This window comes from Rhea americana, unplaced genomic scaffold (assembly GCF_003343005.1).
Source record: "Rhea americana isolate MKP2758 unplaced genomic scaffold, rheAme1 scaffold_7, whole genome shotgun sequence".
Taxonomy (NCBI): Eukaryota; Metazoa; Chordata; class Aves; order Rheiformes; family Rheidae; genus Rhea; species Rhea americana.
The window spans coordinates 10,561,955-10,575,224 of NW_028186867.1; the positions used below are offsets into that span (position 1 = coordinate 10,561,955).

At 39.5% G+C, this 13,270-nt stretch overlaps 1 protein-coding gene across 1 annotated transcript in view; it reads right to left on the minus strand.

The window, feature by feature from the left end:
* Positions 1 to 444: 444 nt before the first annotated feature.
* Positions 445 to 13,270, minus strand: part of AFF3 (ALF transcription elongation factor 3) — a 277,596-nt gene continuing 264,770 nt past the window's right edge. The window contains exons 18-22 of the mRNA XM_085321605.1: positions 11,259 to 11,330; positions 8,719 to 8,812; positions 4,849 to 4,898; positions 4,495 to 4,709; positions 445 to 3,122 (exon numbers count right to left, since the gene is read on the minus strand). Coding sequence (XP_085177731.1) covers positions 3,001 to 3,122; positions 4,495 to 4,709; positions 4,849 to 4,898; positions 8,719 to 8,812; positions 11,259 to 11,330 — 553 coding nt within the window. The 3' untranslated portion in view covers positions 445 to 3,000. The remainder of the gene's footprint in view (positions 3,123 to 4,494; positions 4,710 to 4,848; positions 4,899 to 8,718; positions 8,813 to 11,258; positions 11,331 to 13,270) is intronic.

The following is a 13,270-nucleotide window of genomic DNA, read 5'->3' on the forward strand; positions in this document are numbered from 1 at the left end:
ATGCACTTTCCCAGATCAGGCCTTAAGAAAGTGAAAGGAAGGACTTGTTGTCACCATGCCACATTCAGCTCTAGTCATCCAAACAGCAGCAAGCATATACAGTAAATAGTCTGCACAGAATAGTATTCTGAACAACCTCACCAAAATAGTCTGGCTGTAAGAAGCCCTATGGAGAGAAGACCAAAACCTCAAATCCATTTATATGTGCAGTTCGTTTAAATGGCTGATACTTCATCTTGTTACACCACCAGAGATTAAGGCTCAGAGTACTTATCAGGTAGTCAACATAGATGATGCCAGCACAAGAACTGAAAAACCCCCCTGGGTTTTTCCATGGAAATCCATGGGTCTTTTAGGTGGGATACTTCAATATAAGAACAACTTACAAGAAAAGACAATCATCTACAAGAGATCCTAAGTACTTGGAAACATGTGACAACAGGACAACATTAATTCTTGCATTTCTTTGAAGTGTCTTGACATATGACATCCATACAAAGAGTTCATTAAGATTAAGAAAAATATCTTAATCTTAGTAAAATAAACATGCTTCAAAGTTCCATACTCGAAACTCAAATACAAGTGTGCAATAAAACTAAACTCCATTTAAGGCAAGTAATATATATCATTTCTAAATTTTCTCAACATTAAATAGCAATAAGGACTTCCAAACTCAAAAACGTATCTGAAGACAAACATCATAGGCACCATTGAAGAAAACAGAAGCTAATCTAATGGGAATTTCACTTTCCTGATCTGAGGAGAAATCCCACAGTACCTTCCTACTGAAGCAGCTCACAGTATCCATTGCTTACAGTAGCTCACAGAATCCAGTCTAGTAAATCATTGCAGACTTCCACAGCTGGAAACCAGGCAAGTAATAAACAGAAAGGCACTGATCAAGTTCTCCACTGATACTTGGGATGAACTAATTTGTGTTCCTTCAGGGGCAGGTAACAGCTGGTGTTAAGAGTCACTGAAGGACTTGGAGAATGTTTACTTTGTAATTTAACGGCAGGTCAATGTTCACTCTTAAAGCCAGCCTTCCCCACTACCCACACATAACACACAAGCACATGCTAAGAAGTTAGTGGAGCCTGAGCTCAGGAACTCTCTGGAGGAGGAAGGATGTGGGCACCAATCAGTACATAAATACTGGCCCAGGATGGCCTGGGGCTGAGCATTCCCCAGTAGCTACCCTGCTGAGCTGCTTCAAAGGACAGTGTCAGTGCTCTGAGTCTAAGCAATAGCTGGGTTTATAGTGAAAAAGCTAGAAAAAAATGCAACTATATGGAACTCAATGTGCTCTCAAACCTGTTCTTCACCATTGGGTAAATATAGCTTGTGTTACCAAAGATGTTATAATGAGAAAACATGCCACATTATTTGGTATTGTTTTTTAATGCAGCTCTTCAAAATGGGGGAGAAAAAAAAGGCAGCAGGGACCAGTCAATCAACCATCAATATCAGTGGCTACTTCTATTTGTATCTTCTGTTGAAAGAGTTTTTTTTTTTTCACTCACATTTCTTTAATATATATGCAAAWTAGATTAGAAAACAACAGTCAAAGGGTCTAGTCAGTGGTGCTGCTAAGAACAGTCTGTTGAAGTGACTGGAGCTGCTGAGCTGAGTAAGGGCTGCAAATCTGATTGCAAAATAGGCAACAAAATTATATTTCCAATACAGAAGAAGAAAACTAAATGCACCAAACCCACTGARAATTAAAAAAACAAAAAGCACTAAATGCAAACATAGCTGATAGGAACTGGCCTTGACCTCAGCYGGCCCAAATTAAACTGCAATTATTGCAGGATTAATTCTCCTGGCACAAAAAACCCCAGCTTGTCAACAGGAACTGGAAACATTCTGTAAATCAAGAAACATTAAAGCCTCGTTGAGGATTATGCATGAAGAGTGAGAGGATTATGATAGGGAACAGTTCTTAGACTGGTGAGCAGCAAACTCAGCTTCCCAGATAAAGGACATAGCATGTAATGTTCCCATGCAGCTTAGAAGAAAATGCAGGAAGCTTCTGCTGGATGAAAAATGTACAAGAATCAAAATCTGTAAGATAAAGCCTTACCATGCAAAGCCAACAAATGTTATAGATTTTTCTCTGTGTGTATGTGGCTGAAATTAACACATTTTCTTTACTAAGTGGATTGCAGTTTGCATTTTTTTCGTTTATCTATTTGCTGTCAGTAACAGAATGCAATTTTCTGCAGTCTATTTTAAGTTCTTGCTATTAGCTTATCTGTTTTCAGGCTTTTTGCTTGAAACTGTAGGTCATAGTGTTGGTGAGGAGCTGAACAAGAGGTGTGGCTATTTAAAAAGACAGGAGATAAAGAAATGCATGCAATCCGTTGAAACTTATTGCACATGAAGGAATGCCTTATTTCTCCATTAAAGCAGTCTACACAACCCCTCTGTGTGTCCCAATGAGGAAGTAACAGTGAGATGGAACATTAATACTGAAACTTCTATGGTGTGTCTGTGCTCTCGGTAAAAGATCTCCGTGGCCATGATTTGCCCCCAGTCATCCCAGTTCAGGAAAGCCCTTATGTACGTGCTTAAGCTCCACTGAAGTCAATGGGATTTCAATACAAGCTTATATTTAAGAGTCTATGAAGAGCTTTCCTGAATAGGGATTTGTGCTTATTGCACTTGGTTCAATCAACCCATGAGATTTTGATTTCTGAGTTTTTCAGCACATGAGTAGAAAGAGTATGTTTTGTGTATTAAGATCAGTTCTTTCTAGTATCCCTAGTGTTGGAAAATGTTTGGAGAGTGGTACAGAACAATTCATTCTGAAGAGACATCATTGTATATTGTATATACGCACACATATATGTCTACACTCAGAAAAATTTTGTTCAACATTGAAGAAATATTCACCTTTGTTTGGATCAATGCTGTGGCTCACTATTTCTGTAGCACAGTGTCCAGAATAACTGAATTATCCATGAAAGGTATACAGTCCACGTGAATGGCACATAGTCATTATGACAAGTGAGCGCTATTCCGCACCCAGTGAAGTCCTTGTTGAGTATACTGAACTAAATGCTCCATACTGCTGTGCAAGGTGACAGGTCCCATCAATGCATCCAAGTCGTTAAAAAAATCTACRAGGAAAAAAAGATTCAGCATTAGAACAGCAAAGTTGTATTTTCTGTTTGTCTCYCTTTAGTAGATTTTATTCTCCTGCAAATTGAGTCAAGCTGAACATTTCACGGGAATGAAAGTTTAGTGCTAGTGAGACTCTTTTTAAAGCCCTCATGATGCTACAGGCTGATGCATTTTTCTTTTTAAAGCACAAAACATTCAGTTCTTTGGCTCTATATTTTTGTTACACKTTGATAAAGCAGACAAATGCTGGCAGGACTAATTTTGAAATTAAGGACAAATAAATCCAAAAGTTTACATACACGTGCCTATCTATACAGATGCTAGATATCTAAACTACCATGACAGTCAAACAGAGACTTGTACAACATCGTTTTCCCAGACTACAAGGTAATTTGGCTAACAAGCCACTAGGGGTTTAATTCAGTTGCCTACATAGAGGCATCTAGTGTCATTTGAGATGCCCTCAGGCAACTGAGGTATCTACCCTGGACTGGCAAATCTAACACAAGACTTACAGGAGACTTCTGGRATGGCACTGTAGGAAAAGACCTCAAATGGTATATGGCACCTCTCTTTAGGCTACTGAGATGCACTGCTGTGTTCTCTCCAGGGTGAAGTGAACAGTGCTCTCAGCTCTGCTGTTYGTATTGGCCAAAGCTCCAATGACATAATGGAAGACTGCACTTTCAACTGACATACACACATCTACACTTACGCGTCTTCATTCTGATTTCAATCCTGCCCACATTTCTTGCTTAGATACCTAAATTACATAGACTTAAAACCTAGGAACACCTTATCATCAAGTCAATGCTGGGAATATTTCCATTCAGGGAAACCAGTTCAYCTGAAAGAGGTTTGCCTTAAGGGGGAGTGAGGGTACCTCCTTCCCTTCTGTGTCTACCTCTGTGTGTGTGTTTGTGTGTGGCTGGGTAGGGAACGTCTGTTYCTCCTGCAAAAAGGAAAGAAGCTCCTACTTCTTGACATGGCCCAACTAAATGCATCCCATCCAACTCCAGGACTTTGGGGAGCAGGAAGCTGCCTTGCCTCCCCCAGACTTTCTTCTCCAGAATGACACAGACAGCAGCGAGTACTACCTACAGCCGTGCTGGTTACTATGCTGTCTGCAGCCTGTCCTGATTAGCCAAATAAAGACAAAAAATAGTGCTATATTGCTCCTTCTGCGTGGGACAGCTATCAGAACTGCCTTTTTGGGCTACATTTTGAGACAGACTAGAACTGAAGAAAAAAATTACCTCTGCAGTCTTTCCTTGTGGACATTATCCTTATCAAAACAGATCAGTGATTTGCCTGAACAAAATCAAGGATATGTTCTTCTTAAATAGTCCAGTGCATTGAATTACCCACCTCTGTTTTCCTTGGCCAGGTTGTCAGCCATCTCCCAGTAGTCATAACTGTGCAGGATGCTGTTGGTGATGCTGACGTGGTTGGCAGCCATCTGATGAATGCGCTGCGGGATGCTGATTATAGGAGATGGTGAAGGAGCCCCTGTGCTCCCCTGGGATCCTACAGAGCTGACTGGAGAAGGGCTAGGGGACATGGGTGACGGAGTTCCTGTGCTCCTGAAATTGGATATTAACACAGTTACTTAAAAGTATGGTGGGATTAAATCCATCAGAATATCAGAACAAATTGCAGGTAAGAAAATATAACTTCTGACAGCCAATCTGATACAAGTTTCTGTGTGACATGTGAACTTACTTTCCACTGGCACCCCACGGGGATGGGGTCTGGGCAGCTTTTGATGAATTCTGTAAAGGCAAAAATAATTCACAATGCATATAATCTATATAAGACCACAAAATAAAGAATAGTAAACAGTATAAAAGTAAGGATAGGTAAAGAACAGATTGTGCAGACAGAAGTATTCATGCCTCATGCTGCAATAAACCCACTGAGCCTAGTTTGGATGTGATGAAACAGTGTGGCAGCACAGAGTCAAACCACATTCTGTTAAATTCTCTGGAATTGGGACTGATGAGGAAAACATGTTAGTTGAAAGTGAGTCTTTTCATAGAAAACCTAGGAGTTCAGAAGAAAATGCTGTCAGGACTCTTTTCCAGGTTGAGGCTGGAATTTCTTGTGACAGAGRAAACTGATAGAATTTCTTCTTGCCACCCTCCCCTTCCTGTATCCCCAAAGCTAATACAATTCCCCTAGCATCTGTGAGACTCCTTGGTCTGAGTAAGGCAGAATTGCAGGGCCAGAAACTGCTCTWGTGGAGTAGTGGCTTTTCTTGTTTGAGAGTTAAAGGCCAGAAGGCGATACTAGATCATTTAGTATGTTTTTTTGTATACCTGTAGTCATTAAGATTCTCACTGGTGTATTTTCCTTAGACTAAAGCATGTCATTCCTTGCAAAGAGACCACTTCGTGCACCACATTTAGAGCAGCAGAAATTTAGGTGGCAATAGTAGGGAACTGAGGAGTTAAAATGATCCAAGCAGTTAATCTACAAGAGTTGGGAATAGATTTATTCCTGTAGAAAAACTCCTTCCTGCTCCCAAATACAGTGGCCGATTTAATCTTGGGCCTGAGAGAAAGAAGCATACAAGAAATAGAAATCTAAGAAACAAGATTTTTCTAGTCCATGTTATTCAGAGTCTCATGTTCGGCAATGGCCTGTCACTGATTCTTCAGAGGAAAGAGAGCTCCTTATACTCTCTCCTGTACATGCAGATAATTATGCACTGGGGAACAACCCTCCATTCTTGACAACCACAGGAGACAAGTGAAGTCCTGCAGCTGGAGAGTTGTTTACAGTTATATTGTTTAAATGCAGAGCTGCAAGTGTTACAAGCTGTACAAGTTACAGGCGTTAACAGCAATACAAACACTCCTCCCATGGCTCATGAAAGAAAAATGATAAACAAGGGACTTCAGAGATTCACAGATTTCAAAGCTGGAAACAATCCCCCAGGCGCTTCATCAGCAGTCTCCCTTTTCTAACAAGTCATGGAATTCTTACCAGAAGTGTAATTAATGTACATTAAAAAAATATATAGCTGATCATATAGAAATCCTAAGATTCTGCTTATCCTCCTTGTTCTCTTGTATCCTGTTCTAATGGTTAGCAGACCTCACAGATAGGAAACAGACTGTTTCAGGATTTCAAGATTTAATTTTCTTAACTTCAATGATAGCTTTTGGATTTTGTTGGTCCAGTGCCAGCAAAACTGAATGTCACCTGGCATTATTGGCTCTGTTTCCATATACACAATGATCATGTCCTCTCTTAACCTTTTCTCCGGTAAGCTGCACAAATTTCCTGAGCTGCTCATCATAAAGCCTATTTTCTCAGTTTTCACATGTCCTCTGAACTCCCTCTTGTGTCCTTACATCTTTCCTCATGTGCATACATGAATCTGGTTATGATGTTTTAGCAGTGACCACATTAGCACTGTTTGTGCCCTGATATTTTTCCTGCCCTTCTACCCTGGGCCTTCTACATCCCAGGTAATTGGTATGAATAATAAGCTATTGAGTGTTCCACGAGGTTCTTCCTTCAGTGAGTTTTCTTTCTTTTTTTTTCTTTTCTTGTTTACTGTCCTAAACAGAACAAACTAGTGACTCTTTCACACTTTCACATTTGCTCCTCTAACAGAGGTCTTTGTCCCCCCCGCAATATCTCAGAACTGCTGGCCATCTTTCCACTGTAACAGAATTGAGTACATATAATTTACATGTGAAGTTGAAGGAAGGAAAATATGACAACTGAAGCCAAGGATACTTCCCTTGTAAATTTAACTAGTCTCTGCCTTACTGTACACAACTTCATGCATTTTTTTTTCTCATCCTTTTAGGAATATTACTCCAGCCTCCTCTCAGTTCTCCAACAGAAAAGTGGGATAAGGATTCTGAAGAGAGTGTAATGATGTAAGGAAACATCTCTTATCCCACCCTGCCTACTGCTACCTCTCCATTCCCCTGACTTCTTTATATTCTCAAATGTTTCTAGCCCCTCAGTGTCCATGGTTWCTTTTTAATTCTCTGCTGCATTATATTTTTTATAATGGAAATAAAATGCTTAAAAGGAGATTTAAACAACCTTTTTTCTTTCTTAAAAGAAAAATATATCTAATTTTCCCTGAAAATTTGTGTGTGACAAGGTTTAAAATCTTTCTTTGATTGATAGTATATGTGGAAGTTCTTAATGCAGTCAGCATTTCATGTCACTTGGTTTTGAAAGCTTTTAGATACCAAATATGAAATGAGTGGAGAATTGGCTTGTTTTCCACCGAAAATTATAGCAAATGGATTTTTTTTTCCATTTTTACTTTCAGAGGTGAGAATACTTCCTAATGTGAATCTACGCTATCATTATATCAGCAGGAGCTCTGCAAAAAACAAGCTCATCTTGGCTGTAACAGAGTAGAAGTCCATTTTATGTTTACTGTGGAACAGTTTTTGTCTGCTAGTAGGAGACATTTTACATGGTTGAGAGCCTGACCATCCTGTTCTTGATGCAGGTATTCTCTGAACTGGTAAAGAAAAACAAAGTGCTATAATAGACACATATTTCTTTCCCCTGAAATCAAGTCATTGTTAGAGAAACATAACACATTGAATTATATATTGCTAAATTTTTAGAAGCAATTACAGTGACTTCAATTTCAGTTTGACARTAACAGATCTGTCAATTTCCTTCACTATCTTCATGTGTTTAAAATCTGGTCATGAACATTTGTGCTTGTATTTGAAATTTTTTATTAACAAAGTGTCAAAGGATGGATGTTTTTTATTTCAAGGAACATCCTCTTGCAAAAGGAAAAAAAAGATGGGCCCTGCATCCAGACRAATGGTTATTCAGGGTCCACCAAAACAGTTTGTCTTAGAGTACTTGCATGTATGTATTTTCTAAATTAGAAAGATAGAGGATATTTTTCTGTTTGTTGATCAAATGCTGGATGGACTGACCGCTTGGTGGGCCCCTCCAGAAAGGTTTTGTTCTTGAGATGTTTYCCAGAGAAAAGTTGTCTCTCAAGTAGAATACATTAAAATACTTTGAATGACTTGTGTCCAGGCTGTGCACCTGGCAAAGAATGGAGAATGGAGCCCAGAAGCAGGAGGAGGGAAGCAGGAAGGGGAGGCCAGCAGTGCCGTGTCAGTGTGGGCTGTCTGCGAGCTCCTTAAGAAGGAATATGTCCCACTGCACTACCTTACCTATTGATGCCGCTAAATGGAAGCCCTGCAGCTAACAACTGATCTTGATCAAAGTCTTCAACTCACAGGAATCTAGTGTGAAGTGTAAACCTAAAGGGGATTCCTAGAGCAGAGTCTGCAAAATCTATTCAGAACAAAGCTGGATAGCACCAGACAATTAACTAAGAATAATCTGAATACACTTGTTCAGTGGCATGAAAATCCATCTCTTACGGAGGGACGTGATTTGTATATTGCAAACAGGAACCCTTGTGAATACAGCATGACTGACTAGAAACTAAGCTTTGCCGTGGGACTCCTACTGACTTCACCAGGGAAGAACTGAGCCCACCATGGCACCTGTTTTTAAAAAGATGCTGTGTTTTCTATAACGATGCACTGATTTTAAAACATGCTATAGAGTAAGCACCTTGAAATACTCAATAAGCGCTTTTGAATACTTGACAGCATGGTCCCTCTTGAGTCGGAACATCCTCCAGTACAGAAGAGCCAGGCAGCGGTAACTGGAACAAAAGGAGAACAGAAAGTAAAGTGTATCCCCTGAATAATAATTAAACAACAATCCTAATTAATTATCTTTCATTCTTAAACTATCAGACASTGGAAAGCTGACAGTACCTTGCTTACTATTATTATCATCTTTCTGTTCCACTTTGTTTACAGTATTTCACACCTGGTCATGGGTCCACGAACAAGGATAGGTGTTACAGCCATGRCAGACCACATTATGATGGGTGCTACTAGTGAGGTACAAAATAACCTCTATACTAAAAAGGGTTTGCAGAGTTGGGTCTCCAGCCCTTGACCCTGATTTGAAGTCTGTCCATTTGACCAAAGGCATTCCTGACAAAGAGGTCATTAACAGGCCATGGAATCCAATATATGTGGTTTCTGTTTGCTCTTGTACATGCAAAGGCAGGCTTTTTGGCACCTTAACCTATGACTATATTAAAATAGGCTGGAGCTGATATAATAATAAACTAGAGTCATCCTTGGTCTATTTTGTGTGTACCCAGTGGTCTCTTCCAGGAGCTGGAGATGGTCAGGAAACAGGGAAGCCTCAGACCTACCAATATTTCACTGTCAAAGCTCCTGCATGAGAAACCAGAGTGGAAACTGTAGGAGCTTAGAGAGTATTCCTAGGCCATTTGCCTAATTCTTTCCACAGAGAAAACCATCAGAGAGCTGACAAACTCATCATACTGTAGTGAAACTGTCTGCCCTCTTGATCCTTATTAGCCTGCAGAGTGCAGACACCTTTATAATGCTATGTAAGTAAATGAGCAATGGTAGCAAATTAACTATGCTTATACATAATGGTAACTGATAATCAGCATTCTGGATACACAAACTCTTGACTTTGCTATTGGATTTAGGTGTACTGGTCAAAATCAAGAATCAGCACAGCTTCTTCCCAGACAGATTTTTGATTAGATAGGATGAGATTCCACCACAGTGACATAGCTTCTGAAACAAAGTCTGCTATGTTTTCCTTTTCATTCGGCAGCAGAGGCCTTATTTTTTAAAAGTGATATTTAATCTCGCAACCCAATCTGAAACACAAGGAGGAGGCTTGAATTTGGAAAGTGCTAAGTTGCTCCCTTCTCAGAGTGTCCAGGAATCATAAAGTGCTCTGTGGAGCTGCCAAAAACTCACCAAAACACTCAAATTCACAAGTTGCTCTTGAAAATCCCAGACAGGGTTTCTATAATAGACGGCCACTGCCTTTTTCTAAATTGAAAATGTGAATTTCTGCCTTTCTCCACTGGAGGACAGTCTCTCCTTAGGAGTCTGGAGTCAGGTGTGCACACTGCGTGGCACCATGCCCGGCTGGCGCTAGGAGCAGCCAGCGGATACAACGGACTTACAGTCATCATAACTCTCCCTCTGTCACCTTCACAGGTACAGTACACATGCAAATGGTGTCAGCTCATCTGCTAGATGGCAGACGGTGAGTTAGGATTGCTATTCATCGCTGAAAGAAGGCACCGTCTGCTTTCCCTCGCGCTGACCTTTCTGCTTAAACAGATGCCGTGACTTCATGAATTTGGATTCAATTCCACGTGCTAAGGCACTGTGGCAGTTCTGGAGAACATTTCATAATACAGGTTTATTTCTTTTTAACAATTTTTTAGTTGTTTTCCCACCTATGTGTTTTTAAAGCAATTCCCATGAATCTATTCTGTGCTCCTGATTGCACAGCAAACCAGTAATAAAGAAAAGACATTGAAAAAAATTACATTTGTGAATATTTTGTTCTTTTTTATACAAATGATTAATTAGGACTACTTATTTATGGAGCCTAAAGATGCATATAATTTGGACTTTTAACAGATGGTTAATAGATGTTAAAAACACACTTGCTGATTGTAAATGTCCACTTACTGAAAATCAGTAACCATGTAATAGGTACTTTATGTATTAACTGCATAGATATTAAATTAAAATTTGATTTTAATAACATTTTAGTATTTTATTAGCAATCAGCAACCRCCTTACAGAATCTAAGCTGCATGCATATATCTAGAAATCTCAATTTAGAAGGTAATCTAAGAAGCTTAATTATCAGCATCACTATATCTCCCTTCATATAATGTAAATATAATTTATGATTATTGAGCCTAAAATGTCAGCCACAAAAGAACTGAATGAGCTATTGGTACAAAAGGACATCACTCATAAAAACAACAAACCGTTGAGCATTTAAAAATTAATTATGCTGACATACCATAGCTGACCTGTCACAGTCAGTAAGTATGAATTGCTTATTTACAAATAYAGAACGCAGACCTGGTGCAGTTATAAAAGGGTTGGGCCTTCCTAGTGCAGAAAGTGTTCTCTTTATGTCAATAGACAACATAATCCTACCTGACTGCGTCCAGCATCTGATCTTAAAGAACTGGTTTACTGCAGAAAAGAAGCTTTTTGAGGAAATCTTGATCTACTAACCATAATGCTGCCAGCTGTTTGTCTTCTGCTGTGGCGTTGGGGCCTGAGTGGGTTTTTAGTCTCACTGCATACCTTAAGCGAAAGGAAAAAAGGCCAATGTGAGTTAACTGAGGCAGCCTTGTATTACCGGTCAGCTCCTGCTTGAGCTATGCAGATTGATGCCTTTTGAAGATCTGCGACATTATACTCATTTTCTCAAGCTACCATACATATGTTGTGCTTTTCAGGTCGTGTTTTGGAACCATTTTGTTGTTAATGATGCCTCCTTGTGCTTTTTAAACAACAGCAACTCTTTTGAACATCCATTAGTACAGAGGGGAGCCTAACTGGCAAGGTATTGCTCCCTGGCTAACTGTGCTGTCCTACCAAAATAACCTCTGCTGCTGYGGAGACCCAGTTACACAGAGTTCATGCAGAAAGGTTTTCACAGTGTTTGAAGGCAGACAACAGCATGCCTTAAAGCTGGTGCTGCCTTCACCCTGCTAATTTTGAATGTGTCTACTCAGATCTGCTCCTCCAAGCAGAGCACAGTAGAGGGGGAACATGTGGCTCAGAGCTATTTTTGCTCGTATGACATTACATTCAAATTCTATAAATATTAAACATCTACAGAGGTAGCACTGCTGTTTCAAGAATGTATGTGCTGTGCAATCACAAATTAGTTTCTGGAAATCTCAGCTTCCAGCTGAATACCTGAACAATGGACAAGGTTAGGACAACATCCAATATTTCTGATCTTGCTTCCAGAAAAATACCTGTTCTCCATAATTATTGATTGTGTTTTTCCTTATCTTTGTTTTCAAACTTTAATCCTGATATCCGTACAAAGATTCAGTGTGAATATTTTGTTTTAACAGGCATGCCTAGTAAACCATTTATTTTTCTAAGGTGCAGTGAGCGAGATCAACAGCAATTTGCACTACACTACAACACAACCACAGCTACACACATTGTTTAAAGCTATGGATCTGTAAGCAAAATTCATTTCTAGAGTTAGGACAATATATTTACTATCATGAGAAAAATCAAGGCAGACAAAAAAAAAAGAGTTCTGCTTTGCCTGTGATGATGCAAGAAAGAAAACAAAAGGAAGAAACTCAGAGATATGTTATACTATTCTCTTACAGAACAAATACTTCATTTTGTTTATCAACCTTCCAGCTAGCAAGCTGGCCTCAATGCACTGAAATGCATTAGAAGACAGCCCAAAGTGTAATAAAATGCCAATGGAATTCTGTACATACGTGAGAAAATCATCACATCAACACTAAGTCCAAAAGAAATCAAATACTTTGGGAGCTTTGCTTCACCATAAATGATTAAAAATACAGTGTTTTACTTCCTGTGACCTTAGCACTGRTGAGAGTTGCATGGTTAACTGTCCTGTGAGTTAAGTGTGGCCACTGGCAATACAGCCTTTTCCACTACCACGAGCGGATGGACTCTCCTGCAGAGAAAGTCACGCAGACTCTAGGATGATCTAGCTTTCTCTACTGACATCATTGTCAGTAATGGCAACTCTTAGTACCAGCTGTAGTGGGGAAAAAGGACTTAGGAGACAGAAACTCAACTCACAGGGACTGATGGTGGGATTGAATTCTAGGCTGTACCATTTGGAGAGCCATGCAGTTGACTAATCTAGGGGTCCACTTTGGTGTTGGATGGATTGCGCTCCAGACTCCGTTGACTACAATAGGAGCACAGATACCTAACAGACGTTGAATGTCCATTTTTCTACTACTGTTCACATYTTCCTTCAGGAAACCATTAAACTGAAGTCATAAATGTAAGTTGTAACATTTTGCAAACAGCCACACCATTAGAGTATTTTGTTATTACGTAGCCATTTTCCCCTCTTTTGAGGAGAGCAGGACTTACATCATGAAACTCTCAAAGTAATTTGCAATTCAAGTAATATGAAAAGCTTTGTCTATTTTGTGTTCTGTATGGTTTCCCAATTTAATTTCCATAAGAATCACAAATAATATACATATGGTACATATAACTGACCT